General features: G+C 39.7%; 1 protein-coding gene across 3 annotated transcripts; it reads right to left on the bottom strand.

The window, feature by feature from the left end:
• Nucleotides 1–7,830: 7,830 nt before the first annotated feature.
• On the bottom strand, nt 7,831–19,658 carry inhbaa (inhibin subunit beta Aa). 3 transcript variants are annotated; one of them, XM_046848422.1, is made up of 3 exons: nt 19,576–19,658; nt 18,414–18,873; nt 7,831–10,535 (listed from the first exon to the last, which is right to left on the bottom strand). In XM_046848422.1, the coding sequence occupies exons 2-3, from the start codon at nt 18,826–18,828 to the stop codon at nt 9,754–9,756; spliced, it is 1,197 nt and encodes a 398-aa protein (XP_046704378.1). In that variant the 5' UTR covers nt 18,829–18,873; nt 19,576–19,658; the 3' UTR covers nt 7,831–9,753. The 3 variants fall into 3 exon arrangements, with proteins under 3 accessions (XP_046704378.1, XP_046704377.1, XP_046704376.1); XM_046848421.1 differs by lacking the exon at nt 19,576–19,658 and adding an exon at nt 18,983–19,316; XM_046848420.1 differs by lacking the exon at nt 19,576–19,658 and having other exon boundaries at nt 18,414–19,316.
• Between the last annotated feature and the right edge of the window lie 1,833 nt (nt 19,659–21,491).

Here is a 21,491-nt window from a genome sequence, read left to right as displayed (position 1 = left end):
TAAATTAAAAAAAAATATATATATATATTTTAATATTATTAACTATAGTAACATCTATGGTGTTCGGGTCAATTTTGACCCATATATTTTTACTCCAAAAAAAAGGCAAAAAACTTTTTTTTTTTTTTTTAAATAGAGCTTTAATAGAAATACTAAATAAAAATTAGAGCTAGTAATAATAAAAATATATAGATTTGCAGTCAAACAAACAACAACCAATCAAGCAAATCAAGTACTAGCCCCCCAAAAAAGTCTTTGTTTGCAAAAACATATGTGTATGTGTGTGTTTAGATGCATGTGTGGCAAAACCTTGCAGAGATATTTTTTTCAGTAGAAGCACAATATGTTTGTCTTTCTGTCCTTATTGCTAGGGCAGACCTGACACCTCTTTCTTTTAGAATCAGGTGGCTTCAGTGGGGTTGTGGCTGTTGCTGTGCTGGTTGATGTTGAGGCAGGGCTGGCTGAGAAGGATGCTGGTGCTGATGCTCCTTGAGTTGCTGATGGCATGGATAGAGTGCTAGGTGAACTCTGCAGATGTCTAACCATGGCTGGGTCTCAGCTTCGCTCAATGGGTGTCTTGACTAAGGAACTTCCTAGCTCATCAAGAAACATTCTTCGCTTGTTTTTTTTTGGTTGAGGTCCACCCTAGCTGGATGTGGTGCCACAACACAAATGCATTGTATGCAGACACATCTAGGATGTTATAAAACACAACCACTGGCCATCTCCTGGTCATTCCCTGGCAAGTGTAGGTGACAGTCAACTTATCCAGGTTGTCCACTCCTCCTTTGTTTTTATTACAGTCCAGGATAAGTATGGGCTTTGTCTCACTTCCTGATGACACATCTGCATCTTTGTGAATTGTGGACATAAAACAAATTTATCTGGTACTTCTGTGCATTTAAACCTAAAAACGGGTCGGTGCCGACCCTAACACAAGAGGAAGGTTAACTCCTACTGACTTTCCTTCTCTCCAGCATATACCACCACCTCTTTAGGCTCTTCTCAACCTTCTCACTGCTTTTGTGCAGCTTTTGACACCATTGATCACACTATACTACTTGCTAGACTTGAGAACGTTGTTGGAATAAAGGGAACAGCTCTCTCCTGGCTCAGGTCTTATTTGACTGATCGCTATCAGTTTGTTGATGTAAATGGTGAGTTCTCCACACTCTATGAGGTAAAGTTTGGTGTTCCTCAAGGATCTGTCTTAGGCCCACTGCTTTTCTCTTTATATATGCTGCCTCTTGGTGAAATCATTCATAAACATGGGATTCGCTTCCATTGCTATGCTGATGACACACAGCTGTATATTTCAGCAAAGCCAGATGAGAGAGATCAGCTTAACAATGTTGAGAAGTGTGTAAAGGACATTAGACAGTGGATGCTTAATAACTTTCTTCTGCTCAACTCAGATAAGACGGAAGTACTTTTACTAGGACCACATGCAGCTAGAAGTAAACTTTCCGATTACGTAGCATCTCTGGATGGTGTTTCTGTTTCAGCGTGTACGGCTGTCAAAGACCTTGGTGTGATTATTGACCCGAGTCTTTCCTTTGAGTCTCACGTGAATAATATCACCAGGATCGCCTTCTTTCACCTTAGAAATATTGCTAAAATTAGAAATATGATGTCGTTACAGGATGCAGAAAAACTAGTTCATGCTTTTGTTACTTCTAGATTAGACTACTGTAACGCTTTACTGTCTGGGTGTGCGAGTAAGTGCATAAATAAGCTTCAGTTAGTTCAGAATGCAGCAGCAAGAGTCCTCACTAGATCTAGGAAATATGACCACATCACCCCTGTTTTAATCAGTCTACACTGGCTCCCAATCAAATCTCGCATTGATTATAAAATACTACTACTGACGATAAAGCACTTAACGGTCTCGCACCGCAGTATCTGAGTGAACTTCTGTACCAGTATGATCCTCCACGCCTACTTAGATCAAAAGGTGCTGGCTATCTGTTGGTTCCTCAAATAATGAAGACTACAGCAGGGGGCAGATCTTTCTCTTATAAAGCCCCACAGTTATGGAACAGCCTTCCAACCAGTGTTCGGGACTCAGACACAGTCTCAGTGTTCAAGTCGAGGTTGAAAACTTATTTATTTAGTCAAGCCTTTTATCAGTAGATTTTCTTAGGTAAAGGCTCAGATCTGGAGGAGCATGGATATAGAGTGTTTGGTGAACTGGTATATTTGTATGCTGTCGCCCCTCACATTCACACGCTCACTCGGGTTTGTTGACGGTGGTGTGGTGGGTCGTCTCTTATCCCAGAGATCCCTCATGTCTGTGTTACCTTCTGGTTCTCCCTTTTAGTTATGCTGCCATAGCGAGTCTTGCCGGAGTCCAAACTGCACAGTGACATTAACTTTCATACACCAATAGGGACACTTAATAATCCATATCCTTCTCTTCCCGTCACCCTCTTCTCTCTCTCTCTCTCTCTCTCTCTCTCTCTCTCTCTCTCTCGGTCGAGTTAAACATGCTCCTGAGGCTCCAGTGACCACTGTTCCTGCCCCTCTCCCTCCGTGGATCTTCACACTTCTGTGCAGCTTGGGACGGTCTCTCATCAACACCTTGGGTGGTTCCATGTAATTCCGGAGTAGAACGGGTGCTTTGAGGATGGATTGGACTGTAGTTAATGTCAACAGTCTGCTACACTGACTCAGGAATACAGTTTGCTTCTGATCATCATCACTGTACCCCACAACATTGTATATCTGCTTCAAATGGACATTTGGTGCAACCCAGATGAGGATGGGTTCCCTCTTGAGTCTGGTTCCTCTCAAGGTTTCTTCCTTATGCCATCTCGGGAGTTTTCCTTGCCACAGTTGCTCATCAGGGACAAACATACTTACAAAGAACATATTTACGTTTAATCACCACATTATCTGTGTAAAGCTGCTTTGAGACAATGTTCATTGTTAAAAGCGCTATACAAATAAAATGAATTGAATTGAATTGAATTTTGCCACAAATCACAATATCATCTGCAAACATCATAGTCCATAGACTCCTGTCTGATTTTGTCCATCAACCTGTATCCACTGCAAACAGGAAAGGGTTCAGAGCCGATCCTTGATGCAGTCCCACTTCCACTTTGAACCAGTCTGTCATTTCTACTAGACACTATACTGCTGTCCTCATACATGTCCTGCACCACCCTCACATGCTTCTCTCACACACCAGACTTTCTCATACAATACCACAACTCCTCTCTCCACCCTGTTGTATGCTTTCTCTTAATCTACAAACACACAATGCAACTCCTTCTGACCTTTTCTATACTTCTATCAACATTCTCAAAGCAAATAATGCATCTGTGGTGCTCTTCCTCGGCATGAAACCATACTGTTGCTCACAGATGGTCACCTCTTCCCTCAAACTGGTTTCCACTATTCTTTCCCATAACTTCATGGTGTGGCTGATTAACATTATCCCCTATAGTTACTGCAGGTCTGCACATCTCCCCCTATTTTTATTGTCCTTCTCCATTTGTCCGTAATCTTATCACCTTCCAAATCCTGTTAAACATTCTTGTTAAAAACTCCACTGCCATCTCTCCTAAACACCGCTCACTTCTACTTGTATTTCATCCGGTCCAACCAACTTTCCACTCTTCATCCTCTTAATAGCTGTTCTCAATTTCTCCTTACTAATCCTATTCACCATCTCCACATCCTCCATCTGTCTCTCTCTCTCTCTCTCTCTCTCTCTCTCTCTCTCTCTCTCTCTCTCTCTCTCTCTCCTACCCAGCTCGGTCCCTCTGCTTGGCCAATCGCTACAAATCATTTTCTCTTTTCTTAGTGTCCAACTTCACATACAGGTCCTCATATGCCTTTTCCTTGGCTTTCGCCACATCCCTCTTTACCTGTTGCCGCATCTCCTTGTACTTCTGCCTACTTTTCTCAGCTCATTGCTGATCCTAATTTTGTTTTGCCAACCACTACGTCTCCAAGTACCATTCTAGCTGTCTCGATTATCACTTCTGCAGTAGTTGCCCAATCATCCAGCAGCACTTCACCACAATCGAGCCACCTGTATGACCTCTTCCCTGAATCTCCTACTACATTCTTCCTTCTTCAGTTTCCACCACCTTATTCTTTTTTTCAGTCCTGACTCTCTTCCTCCTCTCCTGCTGGACTTATAATTAGGAGGCTGAGAGTTCAAATACCAGCACCACCAAGCTGCCTTTCCTGGGCCCTTGAGCAAGGCCATTAACTCTCAACTGCCCAGGTACACATTGAGATTACTGTAAGTGCTGAAAATGTATTTTACATTTCTGAATTGTTTGCTCTTAGTGATGCAGTTTTCTAACTTGTCAGAAAATCAGGTTAAGATTGTACACAACTAGACTTTACACATGCCACCTAAATATCTTAATAAGAGAAACTGTTATTAGTTATTAGTGTTGATTTTTATGCTTTATCGAAAAATGTATAGCCTAACACAATTGTTTGCTCTACAGTGACTACCCTGTAGGGGAACTGATAGCTTAGTGGTTAAGACTATGAGTTACTGATTGGAATGTCAGGGGTTCAAGCCCCACAGTTGCTAAGATGACACCCTTGGGGCCCATGAGCAAGGCCCTTAACCCTCAGTGCTTCAGGGCCGCTATATCATGGCAGACCCTGCGCTCTGACCCAAGTTCCTAACGTCGCTGGTATATGCAAAGAAAAAACTTCACAGTGCTTTAAAGGAGATGTGACAAGTATAAAGCTTCTTTTCAGCTATGGAAAGCTCTTAAATAATATTTTCACAAACATAATCGATGGAATCGATGGAATGTGTCTTTAAAAAGTTTTGACAAATTTGTAAAGTCATTCTTTTTCCAGATGATGTAATTTTCATGTGACCATTTTATGTGCCATTAATTCATAATTGTAAACAAAAAGAATTGTATAATACTAAGGTCACAAGTTATTTTCGTGCCTAAATAAGCTGTGTTTTGAAGCTGACCTTCAGCTAATCACTCAGACCTTGGGTTGTTCTCCTCTTTCAAAGTAAATGTATGTCAATTTGATTAGGGTCACCTTACCTTTATTTAATTTAAGTGATGGTACATATGTAATTGAAATTTCGTTTTCATCATCTTCCAACTGTTAACCTTTCACCTTGTATAGATAATCAGAAAAGACAAAGAGGAGTGCATTTGCTGCCTTCATTTTTAACTCTGATTGAATTTCAAAGCCGTTTCAGACTAAAAGACTAAAACATTCTGACAGAATGTCAAAATTATTTTGGAAACCCTTTCTTAAATAAATCTGGGGAAATTGCTTTATATGCTGCTGATCCTCAAAATTGTCCACCCTATTTACCAGCTACCAAATGATTTTTTTTCTAATTTTAAATCCCCAAAAAATTGGATTCACTTAGCATATGGCTTTCAGACATCTTCCAAAATCCTAGCCACTGTTAGCAACCATGTCATTTAATTACATGTGTCTTTAAGCACTTGATAGATCATTAATTTTTCATTTGTCTTTTCCAAATACACACACACACACACACACACACACACACACACACACACACACACGCACACTGCCATTGTTTTCTCTACATTCCCAATTTAGACTTTCAACTGTCAACACACTCACTGGCACTGGTATTGTTGGCCTGCAGTTTCAGCCAGTATGAACAATGCCAAACCAACATATTGCACTACTTTTTTTTTTGTTGAGACTGAGGTCAAGACATTTAAACAGTTTAACAAATACAGACAATCAACTCTAATTAGGTTGAAGTCTACAGTGCAGCACCATATAATATCTCTGAGGGAAAATCTCCAAAACAAGAGCTGTCAAAACTAATAAACTATAGGTTTTTCTATTAAATGCACCACTATGCTGATTGGAACTGTAACTCTTAGCATGCTGAGGTGAATTAAATTGTGTGGGAATGAGTGTGTGTTCTAAATGAATGACCATCCCGTGGTCTCCTGCCTGCACAGTCCTTTCCTCAAAGGAAACTCCTGCGCATTTGGTTTGTCCTGCCCTTTGATCGGCTCCTGAAGGAGTATTATCATGTGTCAGCCATTTCGGTCTTCCCCTCTGTCATTAGCTTAAGGCGGCTCTATTTTTAAGCAGTCGCTAAGAAACATGGCCTTACACCATCTTAAGTCGGCCATGCTAACTGCCTATGTGTCAATTTTATAAATGTTTTGTTTTGCCTACGTGTCTGTGTGTGTGTTTGGGTGTTCGTCTTCCTCAAGAGGATGTTTTGCAGTGTGCCAGCGTTGTTTGATCAGTGGCTATGGCTGGTCCACTTCCTATAAACCACCACGACTTCGCTCAACCTTTGCATGCAAAACTCTTAATATAGCAGCCATCTGGACTTGTGTGCAGATAATCACGCCAATTTAACATGTAAACTGTCATCCTCCTCGTATGCGGTTTGGGACCGTTTCCTTAGTGGCCACTGGAGTTTTTTTTATAATTGAGGAGCTCCTTTGAAGTTGCAGTATACTACTATTAAAACCATGTTGCCTCAACTAGTACAACACATTTATTTTAGACAAGGATATACTTATAACACTTACTGAGTATGGGGATTACTCAGCTAATATACATGCCCCATTTTAAATTATTGTTTGTTTTTCACACCTCAGTATTGTATTATGAGCACATGCCTTTTGGTTATTTTGCTTTGTTAAGCAAAAATTGTATAAAATAACTATGTAAGTCGCACATTTTGGCTTTAAATGTTATTGTAAGTGTCCTCATCATATTTTTTGCTTGTACAACTGGTATCATTCATACCGTTTGTATGTGCCTTTTTCTATTAAAAGTAAATAGATCATTTTTTTAAGGAAAACACACAAATTCCCTTTAGGTTTCCTTCCTACCTGGAATGCTTTCGATAATCACATAAATGCATTGAACAGTAACTCTAACAATTCCCTGAATATACAAACTTAAAACCTAATAACTACACTTTTTAGGATAAAAAGACCACGTTGAAAATATTTTTATAGAACATTTATAGAGCCTGTAAGCTTTTTCTTTATGTAATAGTTATTAGGTAGCTGGATACTTAATGGATTTTAGCATTCTAAAGAGTTTTTGTTTGGGATTTCCTTAAAGGATAACAATGATTTTTTTAAACATATAACAGTAGAGATTGTAAGAGGATTCTGAGGTTGCATTATGAGAATAGTTAAAAGTTTTATGTAGAATTTTGAGGTTTTCCTATCTATATATAAAAAGAAATTGCTAAGGAAGTGCCTTTCTGGAAGTTTAAAGCTTTTTCTAATAATAATTTTAGCTTTATGATAGACTATTCTCTATTGTTTATAAAACTATATTGAAATTAAAGTAAATTATTCCTAGTAAAGAGATGTTATAGAAGAAGGTTAAAGATTAAATAGAAGAGTATGGAGGATTCTTGTGTTGAATTGATTTTATACTTTAAAGGTTTCCTTTATTTCCCTCTCGGGGAACTAACCTTATAACAGAGCATTTCCCTTTTGGAAAACGTCCCAAATAGAGCTCTTTTTTTATGAAGCTGAAACCTTTAGGTACTTTAGGAGTTAATTCTTGAAAGTAAAGTACTATTTATTTTGTTGGAAAACTTAAAGAATGAGGAGTAAATTGTTTCCATCAGCTTTCATTAGTTTTAGCTGAACAGATTAATGTAAAGTATTTTAGTGTGATTTTTGATATGGACCATCTTGTGGGTTGGGTATGTGGTTTAGCTAAACATAAAATAAAGATGAAGTGGATGGAGCATGCAGAGCATCTCTTTACTGTGGCCACTCCTTCAGCTTCATGCTAGAACTTTTTCCACCAAATTGCTTTTAACCAATAATAACAAACACACGTCTGTTTTAGTGTACAACCTTGTAACTTTAATGGTGAAGCAAAAAAATAGGGAAAATACTGTAAAATAAATTAGGTTAAAAAAAACACAAGCACATTTTGTACAACAAAGCAATGCAACATATTGGTATTTTTATTTCCATATATACAGAATAAAAATATATATATATACTTTTTAGTCTTAATCCACTTCTTTCAGTGTCATTTTTTGTCTGCATGAAGAAAAACAAAAACATATACCACATATAATTTTTTTTTAGATTTGACATTTTTCACGTTTTTTATTTATCTATTTTCTTATTGTTATTTTTTGTATGCATTCACACAGATCCTGACAATAAGCTTTTGTATTGTAATACGAATTTTTTTTTTACTAAGTAATTGGTTTACTTTTTTTTTAAACATTGCATTAACCTGTTTTTAAAAGAAAAATACATCTGTAAAAACAAAATGGTGACATTGTTTGGGCCATACAGGGTCATTCCAATATTTGGTGAATTATTTTATAAATACCTTAACAGATCATTCAGCAATTCATCTCCCAATTTTTTTTCTTTAAATATCAACGCTGCACATTCATTTTCATTAAAAAAAAAAAAAAAAAAAAAAAGCAAGAAGAGAACTCATAATTGTCGGTTTAAGTGCTGTGTTTAACATTTAGACCATTAAACACACATGGAGAGTGCAGCAGTGCAAAACAAACAAAAAGTAAGCACAAAATATTGAGAATTATTATGGGATGGATCAGTTATTCAGGGCATTTGCTTGGGTTTGACCTGGACAACTTAGTGAAATATTGTTCTGGGAAAAAAACTATATGTATTAAAAAAAAACAATAATAATTAAAGTAACTAACTTAAAGTCTTTGGTGTTTAATTATTGAAAAAACTCTATGCAGATGTGTCCAGGTTTTTGTCTGTTCCTCGTTTCTCACTTTTCCTCACCTGGTCAAACTCACTTTATTGAAATTTTGTCCATTTTGAAGTGCTTTGTGTCTTCCGGCTAAATACCATTTGTATATGTGGATATGCTGATGGTATAGTGCAAACTGTAAACGTTCGAAACGTCTCATTTTAAAAATAGATAAAAAGGAAAGGAAAATATTAGCATTATAAACATAAACTTATATTAATTAGAATAATAATAATAATAATAATAATAATAATAATAATAATAATAATAATAATAATAATAATAATAAAACAGAAAGGTTTGGTTCCAGCAGCCCGTCAAACTTCTTTCAAGTATCTCTCAACACACACACACACACTCATACACACACACACACACACAAGCACGCACATACACGTACATATACACGTACAAACATGGATAAGACATCAAATATACTTTCAAAAAAGTATAAAAAGTCAACTTCCTTTTTTTTTTTAAGTTTGTAAAAGTAAATAGTTAACCAAACAACACATTGATGAAAAATAAATCTTAATACTTGACAAGTTGCATAGTTTTGAGATTTGCTTTTTCAGGCACCTCATCATCATGGTCACTCCCTTATGCGGGGCATGTTCGGAGCGACCGCACTGCACTCTCGCTCGCATAAATATCATCTCACCCCTTTCCCTCAGCTTTTCTAGCAAAAATATATTATATATATTCTTTTTTTCTGAAAGTGCCACAGAAACTGATATCCCCTGGATTTTCAGACAGCCAAGTTCAAGCAGCCACTGTGTCGAGAGAGAGGCCCGTCGTTGTATAGGATTTCAGAGTGTGAGAGAGAGATTGACGGAGCTCATTCAAGCTCTTTCCCTCATCCCTTTCACCTCACTCCTTTTTTCTTTTTGCCCAAATCCATATTGTTAGAGGAACTGGTCCCTGTTCCCTCCCCACCCTGACCTGTAAGCCATACTCAGCCTTTTTTTTTTCATGTCCTTCCCTGCTCTTTTCCTTGTCCTTGCATATCTTTTTCTCTTACGAGCAGCCACACTCCTCCACGATCATGTGTTGGATGTCCTTCTTGACAATCTTCTGCTCCTCGTTGTAGTAGAGCATAGACATGTCGCGAAGGCGAGTGGGGACACAGCACGACCTGATGTTAGTGAAAGGGCTGTACCCTCTCATGCGGTAGTGGTTGATAACAGTGGAGTGGAAGGAAAGTGCTGAGCCCGTGATGCTAGCCACATGGCTCGGGCACTCGCCCTCACAGTAGTTGGCGTGGTAGCCTGTTGGCGCAATGATCCAGTCGTTCCAACCAATGTCTTTAAAGTTGACATAGAACTGACGCTTGCAGCACACACGTACCTTGCCGTCGCATTCCAGGCCACGCTTGCGGCGCCGTCTTGGCCCGTTGTCCTCCATTTGACGCACCACAGCCATCAGAAAGGGCCGGTGAGACTGTTCTCGCTCTCCTCCTCTTCCTCCTGGAGTCACCAGGACTGGTGTCACGCGAGCATCGCCGCAGGACGGGCACGAGATGCGCAGGTTCAGTGCATTTATGCCCCTTTCCAGCAGAGACTGCATACTAGACGCCACAGGGAAAGTGTGCCAGCCGCTGCGTCGGGTGTCAACTGTTTTCTCAGCCACCAGCTTTTCTCCAGAGCCGGACTGCTGCAGGAACAGCCGAATGGTTACGCTTGTGCGGGTGCGATTGCCCTTCGGAAGACGGAGGAAAATCCAGACGTTGGCCTGCTCCACCACAGACATCTCATAACCCTCTTTAGAGATGAGAAAGTTGATTAAACCTGAAGATTCACCTGAGGAATTAAACAAAAGGAGAAACAAGAAGGAAAAAAAATGCAGAATATTCATTAATTAGATATTTTTTAATTCATAAATTGGAAAGTTTAATTTTGCAGAATCAACCACATTAAAGATAGCTTTGTCTGGGAGTGGTAACATCAGTAGTTTGTTTTGTGTGTAGTGTTTTGTGTGTGAAGTGCAGTAATGTGTGTGCTTTGTATCTCTGGCAGTGACGCCATAGTTCAGGACTGACCAGCTCACCAGGATTTGAGCAACAGCCAGTTTTTTAAACAACGCTTCTTTTCAATATATCAAAGGCAGAAATTTGAATCAGTTCTGAAAACATCACGCAGACACACACACTCACACACACACACACACACACACACACACACACACGTCCCTCCCACTTAGCTCTGCCTTGTCTATCCTACCTTGAAATGGAAATAACAGAGTACACTAACGCATAATAGCCGAGTACAGTAACACACGATGGCCGTGACAACACGCAGTACATGGTGTCCAGCTGCCAGCTTCGATGTGGCGTGTTTTTAATAATTTGAGAGTCTTACATTGGCTTTGATCCGCTGCATTTTACAGACATAGCCGAGGTCTCTGGAAAGTCTCACATTGTGGATGAGTGGCCAACTTTTAAATGAATTCCCTCCACTCACTGAGACAAATCTTACGGAAAAAAAAAAGCAGGACCTTTGTCGGGAGCTTTAAGCTGTCGTTGGATGATGTGTCTGGCTGTAAATTATGAGTTCTGCTACAGCGTCTTCCACAATCACTTGTCAATTGACACTTCAGCAAACCCAATGATTACAAAGGCAGAGTTATGGTTTGGTTTTAAACTTCAAGGTAAACATGTTTAGTTCATGAGAAAAGTGGTACATCTTAGAAGTGTGGACAGACAATATTTAATCCAATTTCTATTGTACCCTGCTGCATATTTATAGGATTACAACATGATAACAATGATGTCAGTTTGTGTGTGCGTGTGTGTGTGTGGGTATGTGTATGTGTTTACACATCCCAAGTCCCATCTGTCCAAACACAGAAATCGCTTCATGAACGGAGTCTAAAAATAATGGGCTTTTCCAGCATCGGCTAGCTCATTGTTTCCTTTTTAATCTGTGGTCTGCTAAAGAATGGCACGTCGTTAGCTTTCAGTAAGATGAGTAAACCCAGCTCGAGCTCTTCCTCAGCAAGGGTTTGGACCTACACAGAGAACTCACCCCCCACCTGGCTGAGTAGGAGAGTGTTTGGAAGCAGCCTTACTCCACATGATTCTCAATACATTTGTGAGAGAGAGGGAGAAAAAAACCCTCTGAGCTGAAAGACGCACAATAATCCCTTAACAATAAACACCGGTGCAACCACGAGAGCGTAGTTTGCACAGCTGTCCCCCACACAAAGATGGAAAATAACATTTACACATTCTTCCCCCCCCGAATCCATGTCTTCAAACAGGGAGGAGGGAGCAATATAGGATCACCTGGGACCTTAAAGAGGTGTGTAGAGGGGGGTAGACTTTTCTTTAAACACGGCTTTGGTTAATGCGTTCTCTAATCCTCATCTCTATCTAGTTTACCTTTGGGACGTGGTGGTGCTGGAGGGGATGATCATGCTCTTTGATCTCCTTGTTCGCCTCCTGTCATATTGTATAACTTCTTACGACCTGCGGCACCAAACCCGAAAGACAAATTTTGCAGAGCTAAAAAAAAGAACAAACCTCCGAGTCAAAGAGATAGTAAGAGGATGTAGGGAGACGCCTTTCTTGTGGACGAACTTTGTGTTTGTTCTCCTCCTGGGGATGATTGTAATGAGAAGATGTGATTCGTCTTGAGCTAATTTGTTGACAGTACTGATTAAAGGAAACAGTTTTAGTCTGCAAGTGAAGACTGGCTTGATTGTTGTGGCTTACTGGGAGGGCTTATCACTAGTGACAAATGCTTTGACATGAACATTTCCGGTTAAAGGGTATGGCCTTGTGAGCAAACCGACCTCAAATCTGAGATCTTGTGGAGGATAACCTTAAGATAACCAGCCTTGACACCAAAATTTGTCAGCTGAAATAACGACAGAAGTTCTGCACTTCTTTCCAGTACCTTTGTATAAATTAGATGAGTGACCTATTTTCTGTTTTCACCAGCTGTGAACAAAAGCAAGCTATAAAATGCTATAATGATGAGTTGGTGTGTTTAAGATGGGTTCCTTCACTGCAGTACCAGACAGCATATTTCAAAATTTAATGTGGTCGTGGCAGCGATGAGGACAAATTTCAGAGACTAAACAACTCTGGTATGAATGTATTAAGATGCCAAATTCAAGCAACCGGTGAACAAAAGTAACACTGTCCATAAACTCCCATTCGCCTTTTATGTCTGCTGCATATTTCTAAGCCTTATATATTTTTAATTTGCTGTGAATAAAACTTTCCACAGTCAGATTTTTAGTCAAGCTTAAAACTGAAGTAAGCAATGGCATGAAATGTTTAAACAAAAACAAACAGATTCCTTTTTTATATCTCTGAAACATACAGTGTGGTTATAGTGTGGTGTTTTAAGTGTTTGTGGACGCTATTGCATTAGCACTCAGATGTACGGCCCAGTTTCCCAAAGGTATCATAAATATACATTTCATAAGAGGACAAAGAGGCTCTATTATTAATTATATTTTTAATGCGGCACTGCTCAAATTCACCTCCTGCTTCAAAACTAGTGCAAACTGATTGACACTGTTGAGAAACCAATGACAATCAGAGTCGAATGTTCTGCTGCATAAAGTGCTCTCTTTCAACCTGATGTGCTCTATTTAATTGGACTTCTGTCATAATGGTTGTATTCTTTTACCCCTGATTACAAAATCTTAAATGTCTAGTTCATTTTACTGACCATGTAAGAGTTTATAATCAGGAAACACACTCTCAGAAAGCAGTGAAGTCCTGCTATAGAAAAGCTTCCTTTTTGGAAAACTGCAAATAATCGGATCTTAATGTGACAGAGCGATAGAAATTACACGCAATTGCCTGGATTTCCACATGGCCTTAAAGACACATAAGGTTGCTGGAGAGAAAGCCGCGATGTAGCCGTGACTCATCGCTATCGCTTCGATCTTAATGATTATATCCGTTTCAGGATTAGCCTGCGACCATGCGTGTTCCCTTCCTGGAGCTGAGAGACAAACTGAACTGTTCATCTGTTAAAGCCGGCATCTGCAAGCCATCCAACCAATCACACAAACAACAGTGGATCATCTGCTGTCAGTTAGCAATAAGTGAAACGACTTCAACTTCAACGTACAGCGGTAGAAAAAATAGAGGACCAGTGTCTAAACCTTTCTCATAGAATTCAGAAAACAAGTTCTATATATCCTCAAATGTGTGTTGTATTAATATATGGCAATACTGCTTGAGGTATGAGGTGGGAAGTCATAATATTCTATAAGTATCTGTATGTGTGGGTTTTAATATACTTTAATAGAAACTGATTTAATTGGAAAACTCAAATCTATCTACTGTATGTAGTGCTACACACACAAGGTTTGTTATGTGACAGCTAGTTATTATCATATATATATAGAGAGAGAAAACAAAACAAACTCTCATCCTATCTTATCTTATCTTATCTTAGCTTATCAATACAACAGCATTGGACTTGTTTGTATTGACTTATTGAATTGTTTTTGATGCTAGCAAAGACTAAATGATTAGCACTAAAGCTGTGGTTAGTTAGCCTCAGCTCATCCCTTGGTTCTCAAACCAGTCCTTGATTATTTTAGGTAGATGTCTTGATTTTTTTTATTTCTTTTGTACTGTACTTTCAGACAGCAGATATATATATATATATATATATATATATATATATATATATATATATATATATATATATATATATATTTTTTTTTTTTTTTCTTCTTCTTCCAAAGAATTTGGGTACTTTTACTCCTTTTGCATGCTAAAATGTTTTCAGATGGATGCTCTAAATTCTTTCACTTAATATAGCTGAGATATCAGTCACAGTCATATATCCTGGAATACAGCTAACAATCACATCTAATGAGTTCACATAAATTGGTCTGAACTATTAATAGTAAAAAATGCACTGAACTATGTAAGGTCTCTTAGGACTCATTAGAAAATACACCGCTTTATGATTTATGCTCTAAAACAAGGTCTTGTTAGCTTTTTGGGAATGTGTAGAGTTTGAACAGTGGTCTATAATCATTTAACAGTGGTTCATTTGTTCCCATGTGCTAACTTCCTGTATATCATTTTTCATACAAACAATTTTCAAAATATTCCAGTCACAGGTTTGTTTCTGGCAAATAAACATCCTAGCTGTCTTAGTGACGCACTAAAAGGCAAGCTTTGGTAATAATTACAGTCATAAGCGTGAAATGCAGGATATGGAGGTTATTGTGAGAGTTCTTAAATGACAAAACATACAGGAAAAAAAGAGGAAGAGCAGAAAAGACATTAGTGTTGAGTCATTAATTCATGACACGTCAGGTCTCAGGGAAGTACTGTAGCAAGCGCGCTTGTGTAATGCACTCAGAGTCCAAACAGTACACACACATCATTTACAGCTATTTTTTTCATTATATTCTAGAATGTTCTGGGTATGCAGATGTTTTTTTGCACAGTCTCTGCATTAGTAAGGAATGTAATGAATGCATTCCTTATCCTACCAGAGCTACAGTTCAAAAAACCAAGTTCCCAAGTCCTGGGCTAGCCGTTGTTTTATTTTTAATCTTGCCATCCCCAAAGATATGGGAAAATATTTATAGGGGTCTGACTTTGTCACATCTTCATTGGACAGGCTCTTGGAACAAGCAGGCGGTTTACAGATTGTTTGCTCCCTGGCATGAGTTTCACACAGGACCAGAATAGCTTCTGTAAACCAAAGTCTTCTCTTTCTATCGCTATTGTTGCATGTGCATGGCATTACGCATAATACTCATTGTGCTGAACGCTCAGAGAAAAATAACTACCCAAAGGCTGTATTTTTCTTCCTCTGACCTCTGGTGCTGAGCAGAGATTGATTGGCCCTCCGCTATGACAAAGTCAAGGAGAAGCAATGCATTCCTAAGATATATATGTTGGCAAAGCTCTGGCGTGCCTCGCTCTTGTCAGCGATGTTTACAAAATCGCAGAATTCCTACAGTGTCTTAAAAAGGCACAAGCCTGTAACTGAGCAGCCGGAGTCACGTTTTGTGGGCGTGTCCTCGCACAGACACACTAACACAACTCCGCTGACATGAATTCAAACTAATGACAAAGCAGCCCTTGAAATGTGTTTCAACAAATATATGAAATATGACATGAAAGCTTTAGTACTGTAAACAGCACTGTGCTTTAAAAGGCAATAATTCACCCTAGTGTAAGCATGCTGAAGTCCCTGCCGTCCTTACGTATAAAGTCCTTGTCTCTGAATACTGATAGCCACATCAAGGTCCTGTTTTACCTCACATTACCTAGAAACTGAGAGGATTGGATGCTAATATTAATACAGCGAAATTTACAACAGAGTCAGTTGAAAAGTGGAAGTAATTGTATTTTGGAGTGGAGCTTTAGTTTTGTTGATCATGAAAAGGATGAATTTCCAAATGTTGTAATCGGTGTGTTTATTCACTAGCTCTGAAGAATAATGCTATTGAGGAATCAGTTACAATCATAACATTAGTCATCAGGGTGTGTGTGTGTGTGTGTGTGTGTGTGTGTGTGTGTGTGTGAGAGAGTTAGAGAAAGATGATATATGACTAATAAAATCTAATAAGATCTATCTATCTATCTATCTATCTATCTATCTATCTATCTATCTATCTATCTATCTATCTATCTATCTATCTATCTATCTATCTATCTATCTATCTATCTATCTTTCTAAGCATCTATGTGGAGAAATGCTGGCTCTAGTCAGCTGTAATTTATCCTTCTAAACTTTAAGGGACTATCAAATGCTCAAAACTATTTCAACATAATACAATATTTTTCAATGTAGTTCAGATTTTGCACTTTCCTTGAAAAATAATCCTCCTGTATGAACATAAAAGGTCATCAGAAACTCCACTACACTGGCATTTTATAAGGTTTTGTCGACAGGAACACGAAATGCGAGTTCCGGTTCCCTGTTATTTCTTTTCTTGCCTTTCCTCTCAGGTATTGTCTGGTTGCAATGCAAAAACCGCTCATTCACTCAGCACTCCTGCTTTCTGTGAATGGTGAGGGTCTTTTTCACGTGACTCCTTCAATGGCAATCCCCCCTTGTGGTCACTTCTGAGAACAGCTCCTATAAACTGGAATGTGTAGAAAAAGCTGGAATTCAGCCACCTCGTAAAGCAAATTCAATTATGCAGGTAAGGTGAAGGAATTTCAAAGGAAGGTGAGAGAAAGTGTGAAGAAATTTGACTTCTGTTTCTGGTTTGGCTATTTACAGTGTAATAAGTGGGGTAATAAGTGTCAGGTGCTATGAGGGATATTGATTATGTGATCAATGTGAAATTTGAAAGTCCATCTAAGGCCAGTTTGCTGGCGTACAGATGCTGGCGGATGTCTGATCATCTGGGTCCAATTTTACATGGCAACGTGAAGAAAAGCAGGCAGTGCAGCTCTGCATGGAAACGATTTGTGTTGAGTGGAAGGGAATCGTCGAGACGAGCGCCTATGCCGTACGTTCCGGGGTTTGACTCTTTGCCGATGTCATGGATTTAGTACAACTTAAAGTAAGATCTGCAAATGTTTGCACAACAGTGACAGTCTTAAAAGAGAAAATGTATTTGAGAGAATGATGAGAAGCTTCCTGACAACTTGGCTGTTTAACCCTTACACACACATTCCTTCCTGTGTTGTAAACACAGACTGTGTGTCACCTGTCTGTCTATAAAAACTAGTGTCAAGTCGAAACAATGTGCATTATTTGTGCATGTTTTTGCCGTTTTGAGTTTCAGTTTTAAGAGCAAATTTGTGCTCGACTTCAGTTAAGAAGGATGCCTTAAAGGGATGTGTCTTTTAAAAGCACACTATTGTTCCAGCTTTGGTGTGGTACTTAAGTACTTCAAGGATCCCTGCAGAGTCTCCCCTCATTTAAAGCTTCATGTAAACCCTAGGCTAAGATGAAGAAACTTCAGGTCTGTTTTGAAGTGACTGCTATTTGCGCTGCTCTTATGTTTGCTTCTGTGTCTCATTAACTTTTCCATTGCTTCTTTGTGCTCCAATTTAATTCTAAACTGCATGTCAAGCTTAATTATAACCAAACAGTCATTCGTTTCACCAAGAAGCTCGCATAGAAGCTCTGCACTCTGCTGTTCAGGAATGAGAAAATCCACCCGAGCGCTACAGCACATCGTCTCTGTCACGTCTCCCTGTAATGATCAATCGCTTCTGCTGTGTGACTCAGGAAGGAGCCCCCGTGTTTCTGTGCATAACAGATTTAACGCCACTTTTAAATGCTGCTAGGATTCTAACAGTTCCCTATCTGCCCCTGTAGAAAACCTAGAAGTAAAAACTGGTAACTTTTTTCCCCTAAGAATGCAGACGGCTCCCTGGGAAGCCTGTCAGTCTGCAGGTAAGTGGCGTTTATGGCTGGGAAACTCAGTGGGGTTTCCCTGATAATCAGCAATTCTATAAAGCAGCAGGATGTTACTATGGTGGAGGAGGCGGAGGAGAAAGGCTGCACCACATTTCTAGCTATTCTCTCCTGCTTTGATGCAACAGGTTTTTCTTGCAAAAAGTTCAAATTCCTGTCTTCTCATCCACTTGTCAACTCTTTGGGCTTTTTGGGACGCTTAGATACAAGTTTGGTCATTCTGAACATTTTCTCTCACACACATACCACACACACACACACACACACACGCACACACACACACGCACACAGATAAGGACTCACCAGCTTCAGCGAAGGTGATAATTTCAGTCTGCTCACTGTTCTCGGCCTCGAGGCGTCTGTGAGGTTCATCGTCGATCAGTACGCTGCCGTCCTTGGCAACGCGGCCCACGTGGACCTTGCGGATGGCATTGAGCAGGGCAGCGCGGGGCACTGGATGTGTGATGTTGGGCCGGTCCTGCAGGTGCAGCATGCTGAGGATGTGCCTCTTCACCGCCTCCACCACATCCTGCTGTGCCTCCTCCTCCTCCAACAGTGCCTCGGTGCCACTCCTTCGCAGCCTTGCCATGGCACAAGAAGGGCAGTCAGATGGTGAAGAGGGCGAGGATGCCAAGGTGCCTGAGGTGGCCATGGCGTTAAGAGAATAGCAGTGAGCCAGGAGCAGCAGGGTGACACTCGTAGCAGGCAGTAGCGTCATCCTTGGAGCAGAAATGATGCAAATTGTCCACAGCAGTCTAACTAACTAAAAGAAGAAAAGAAGAAAGTTTTCCTCCTGAGCAAAATGTTCCTCCAAGAACTACCTGTGGATGTCTTCAGTCTGACAGGTTTGGAAAAAAAAAAGTTAGACTTACTAAATTCAAGGAAAGGCTTTTTAAAAAAGGGTATCCTTTTGGATAAAATAAGCTGCTGTGAAGAGAGGTGATGACTGAAGAGGATGAATAGTTCTGCCGGTTGCTTCACTTGTAGGTGTTTTTCTCGTTCTCTCCCTCTCTCTTTCTCTATCTCTCTCCTGCTTCTGGGTCTCTGAGAAGTTTGGATGGCAAAGGCAGGCGTCTTGTGGACGAGCCCTTGGGAAGCAGTGAAGAGCTCTGGGACTGCTCACTATGCACGAGGTAAATGGTTTTGAACAAGTGGGCTGGGCTCTCTCTCTCTCTCTCTCTCTCTCTCTCTCTCTCTCTCTCTCACACACACACGCTCTGTCTTTCTCCTTCTTCTCTACTCTGACTCCACTTTCTGTCTTACTGTAATTATACTTCTTTTCCTCCCTCCCCTCACCCCTCCTCCCCTTTCTCTCCCGCCCCCCCTTCTCTCTCTTTTTTCTCTCTCCCATTTTTCTTTTTTGGTGTGTTCTATTTGTAGGGAACTCCCCCACTCCCCCCCCACCATCCACATACAGGGATTTTGCTAGGCAGACATGACACACGATTTGTTAATGAGTGCTTACCTACACTTACGAGTCATCATGCCGTCAGTTCAGACAGCCCGCAGTTTGCGCACTCATATCCACCAGTTTAGTCACACACTTCTGTAGCAGCGAGGTGGATTATACCTACAGAAAGCAGAAATATTCAGTCTTAGATGGGTCTTTATCGTTGCAGATAGTAGAGATAATACAGAGGTTGTACCATGATGCTTCACTGCTTCAGAATGGCATGTCTCAGAAAAACTATAACACACTTTGTTAATAAAGAAAGAAAGAAACTTTGTACTGGTCACGTGTACTTAATTCTACATTACTCAATTCTACTAAATGGTTATTCAAAGAAAAGAAAAAAGAATCACTTCCTAAATCAAAATTTTTTTTTACCCACCACACAAAAGCACGCACACACACACTTTGTGCTAAATTACTAGGACGTGCCCGGAAGGCTCACTTCCTGTTTAATTAGCCAAACTTGGACATCTGGGATCCTCAGCGTTACGAGCCGCTGGCTGTGACATCATCAAAGTCTGAAAAAGGGGGTTTGTGTGAGTGTGTGTCTGAAAGTTAGTCAATTTATACATGCAAAGTCACTTATAGGAGTCACCATGTGGAGCACGTCACGTAGACACACTCTCAGCTGTGCGTCTAATACCGGATTACTCACTTCACAATGTTTGAATCGAAATATCTTGTAGTTAATACTGATTATTTCCAGACTGTCTAGAAGCAGATTATATAAAAATTATTATTGGATCAAAAAGACGATATATTACAGATGTCCATTTCTTGGTGGTTCATGTGTCATCTTTTTTTTCTGAGATTGGATACGAGATTGAATTTTATATTACTTTTAATAAATATTAGTGACTAATATTTGTGTTTTAGTATTTTTTTTTTTTTCTACATTCTCAAATCGAGTATGCGGTTAATGAGCTGAAAAACGACAGTGGTGGCTCCTTTAGGAAATCATGATACATTTAGAAGGTTGCTCCCTCTTGTGGGACATATGGCTCATTGCAATGAAAATTTAGCAGTGAATAAAAAACTAAAAATGACAAACTATATACTATTAATTAATATTAAGAGGGGAAAACTATGAATCTTTGTGACAAACAGCAAATAAGCCCTAATGTATTACATTTATAGAATTTGAAAGATTTTCCATATCGGGAGCAACTTTCAATTATCCTTTTATTAGTACAACTGAGCAGATGAGGGTTAAGGGCCTCACTAAGGGGCAGTAGCAGCTTGGTGGTGGTGGTAGGAATTTAATTCACAAATTTCTCATCAGAAGTCTATCATCTTAAGCGTTGAGCTACCTCTGTTACAGGATGTATGACAATGTATCTAACAAAGGTTTGTGGACATCAGAACACTTTTTTTTACTTTGTAAAAATTACACTTCCCTTCACTTGAACTGAGAGGCCCAAACCTGTTCCAGCATGACAACGCTCCTGTATACAACACGAGCACCATGAAGACACAGTGTGTGAAGTTTGTAGTGGAAAAATGTGTCCTGCCCAGAGCCCTGAACTCAACCCCACTGAACACCTTGGGGATGAACTTGAACACGGGGTGGACCCCCACAATCCTCACACAACATCAGGGTCTGATCCCAATTATGCTCTTGTAGAAATTGTTCAGCAAGGGTGTGATGGTCAGGAGTCCACAAAACGTTGGTGAATATAGTGTATCTGTCTATTAAGGGTGATGCTATTTTCATTTCCTCAGTGCTCCAAATATCTGCATTTATGGATTTAAATCCAGCATGGGCAAAGCCCAAACCTTTTTTCAATGCCAAGAACAACTGTGTGACGTTCACATTTACAGCATTTGGTAGATGCCCTTTTTTAGAGTGATCAATTACTTCACTGATACAACTGAGCAGTTGTATTTACTGTAGGGCCTTGCTCAAGCAGTGGCAGCATGGTGGTGTT

This window comes from Silurus meridionalis, chromosome 4, assembly GCF_014805685.1.
Source record: "Silurus meridionalis isolate SWU-2019-XX chromosome 4, ASM1480568v1, whole genome shotgun sequence".
NCBI classification, from domain to species: domain Eukaryota; kingdom Metazoa; phylum Chordata; class Actinopteri; order Siluriformes; family Siluridae; genus Silurus; species Silurus meridionalis.
This window is presented reverse-complemented; position numbering and strand designations above follow the sequence as displayed.

What these genes read in the sequence shown, in the direction of transcription:
- inhbaa (XM_046848422.1), bottom strand. Translation starts at nt 18,828, where the DNA reads ATGACGCTACTGCCTGCTACGAGTGTCACCCTGCTGCTCCTGGCTCAC. An exon ending in TATCACCTTCGCTGAAGCTG is followed by an intron (nt 10,536 to 18,413) that starts GTGAGTCCTTAT and finishes TTAATTCCTCAG; the next exon opens with GTGAATCTTCAGGTTTAATC.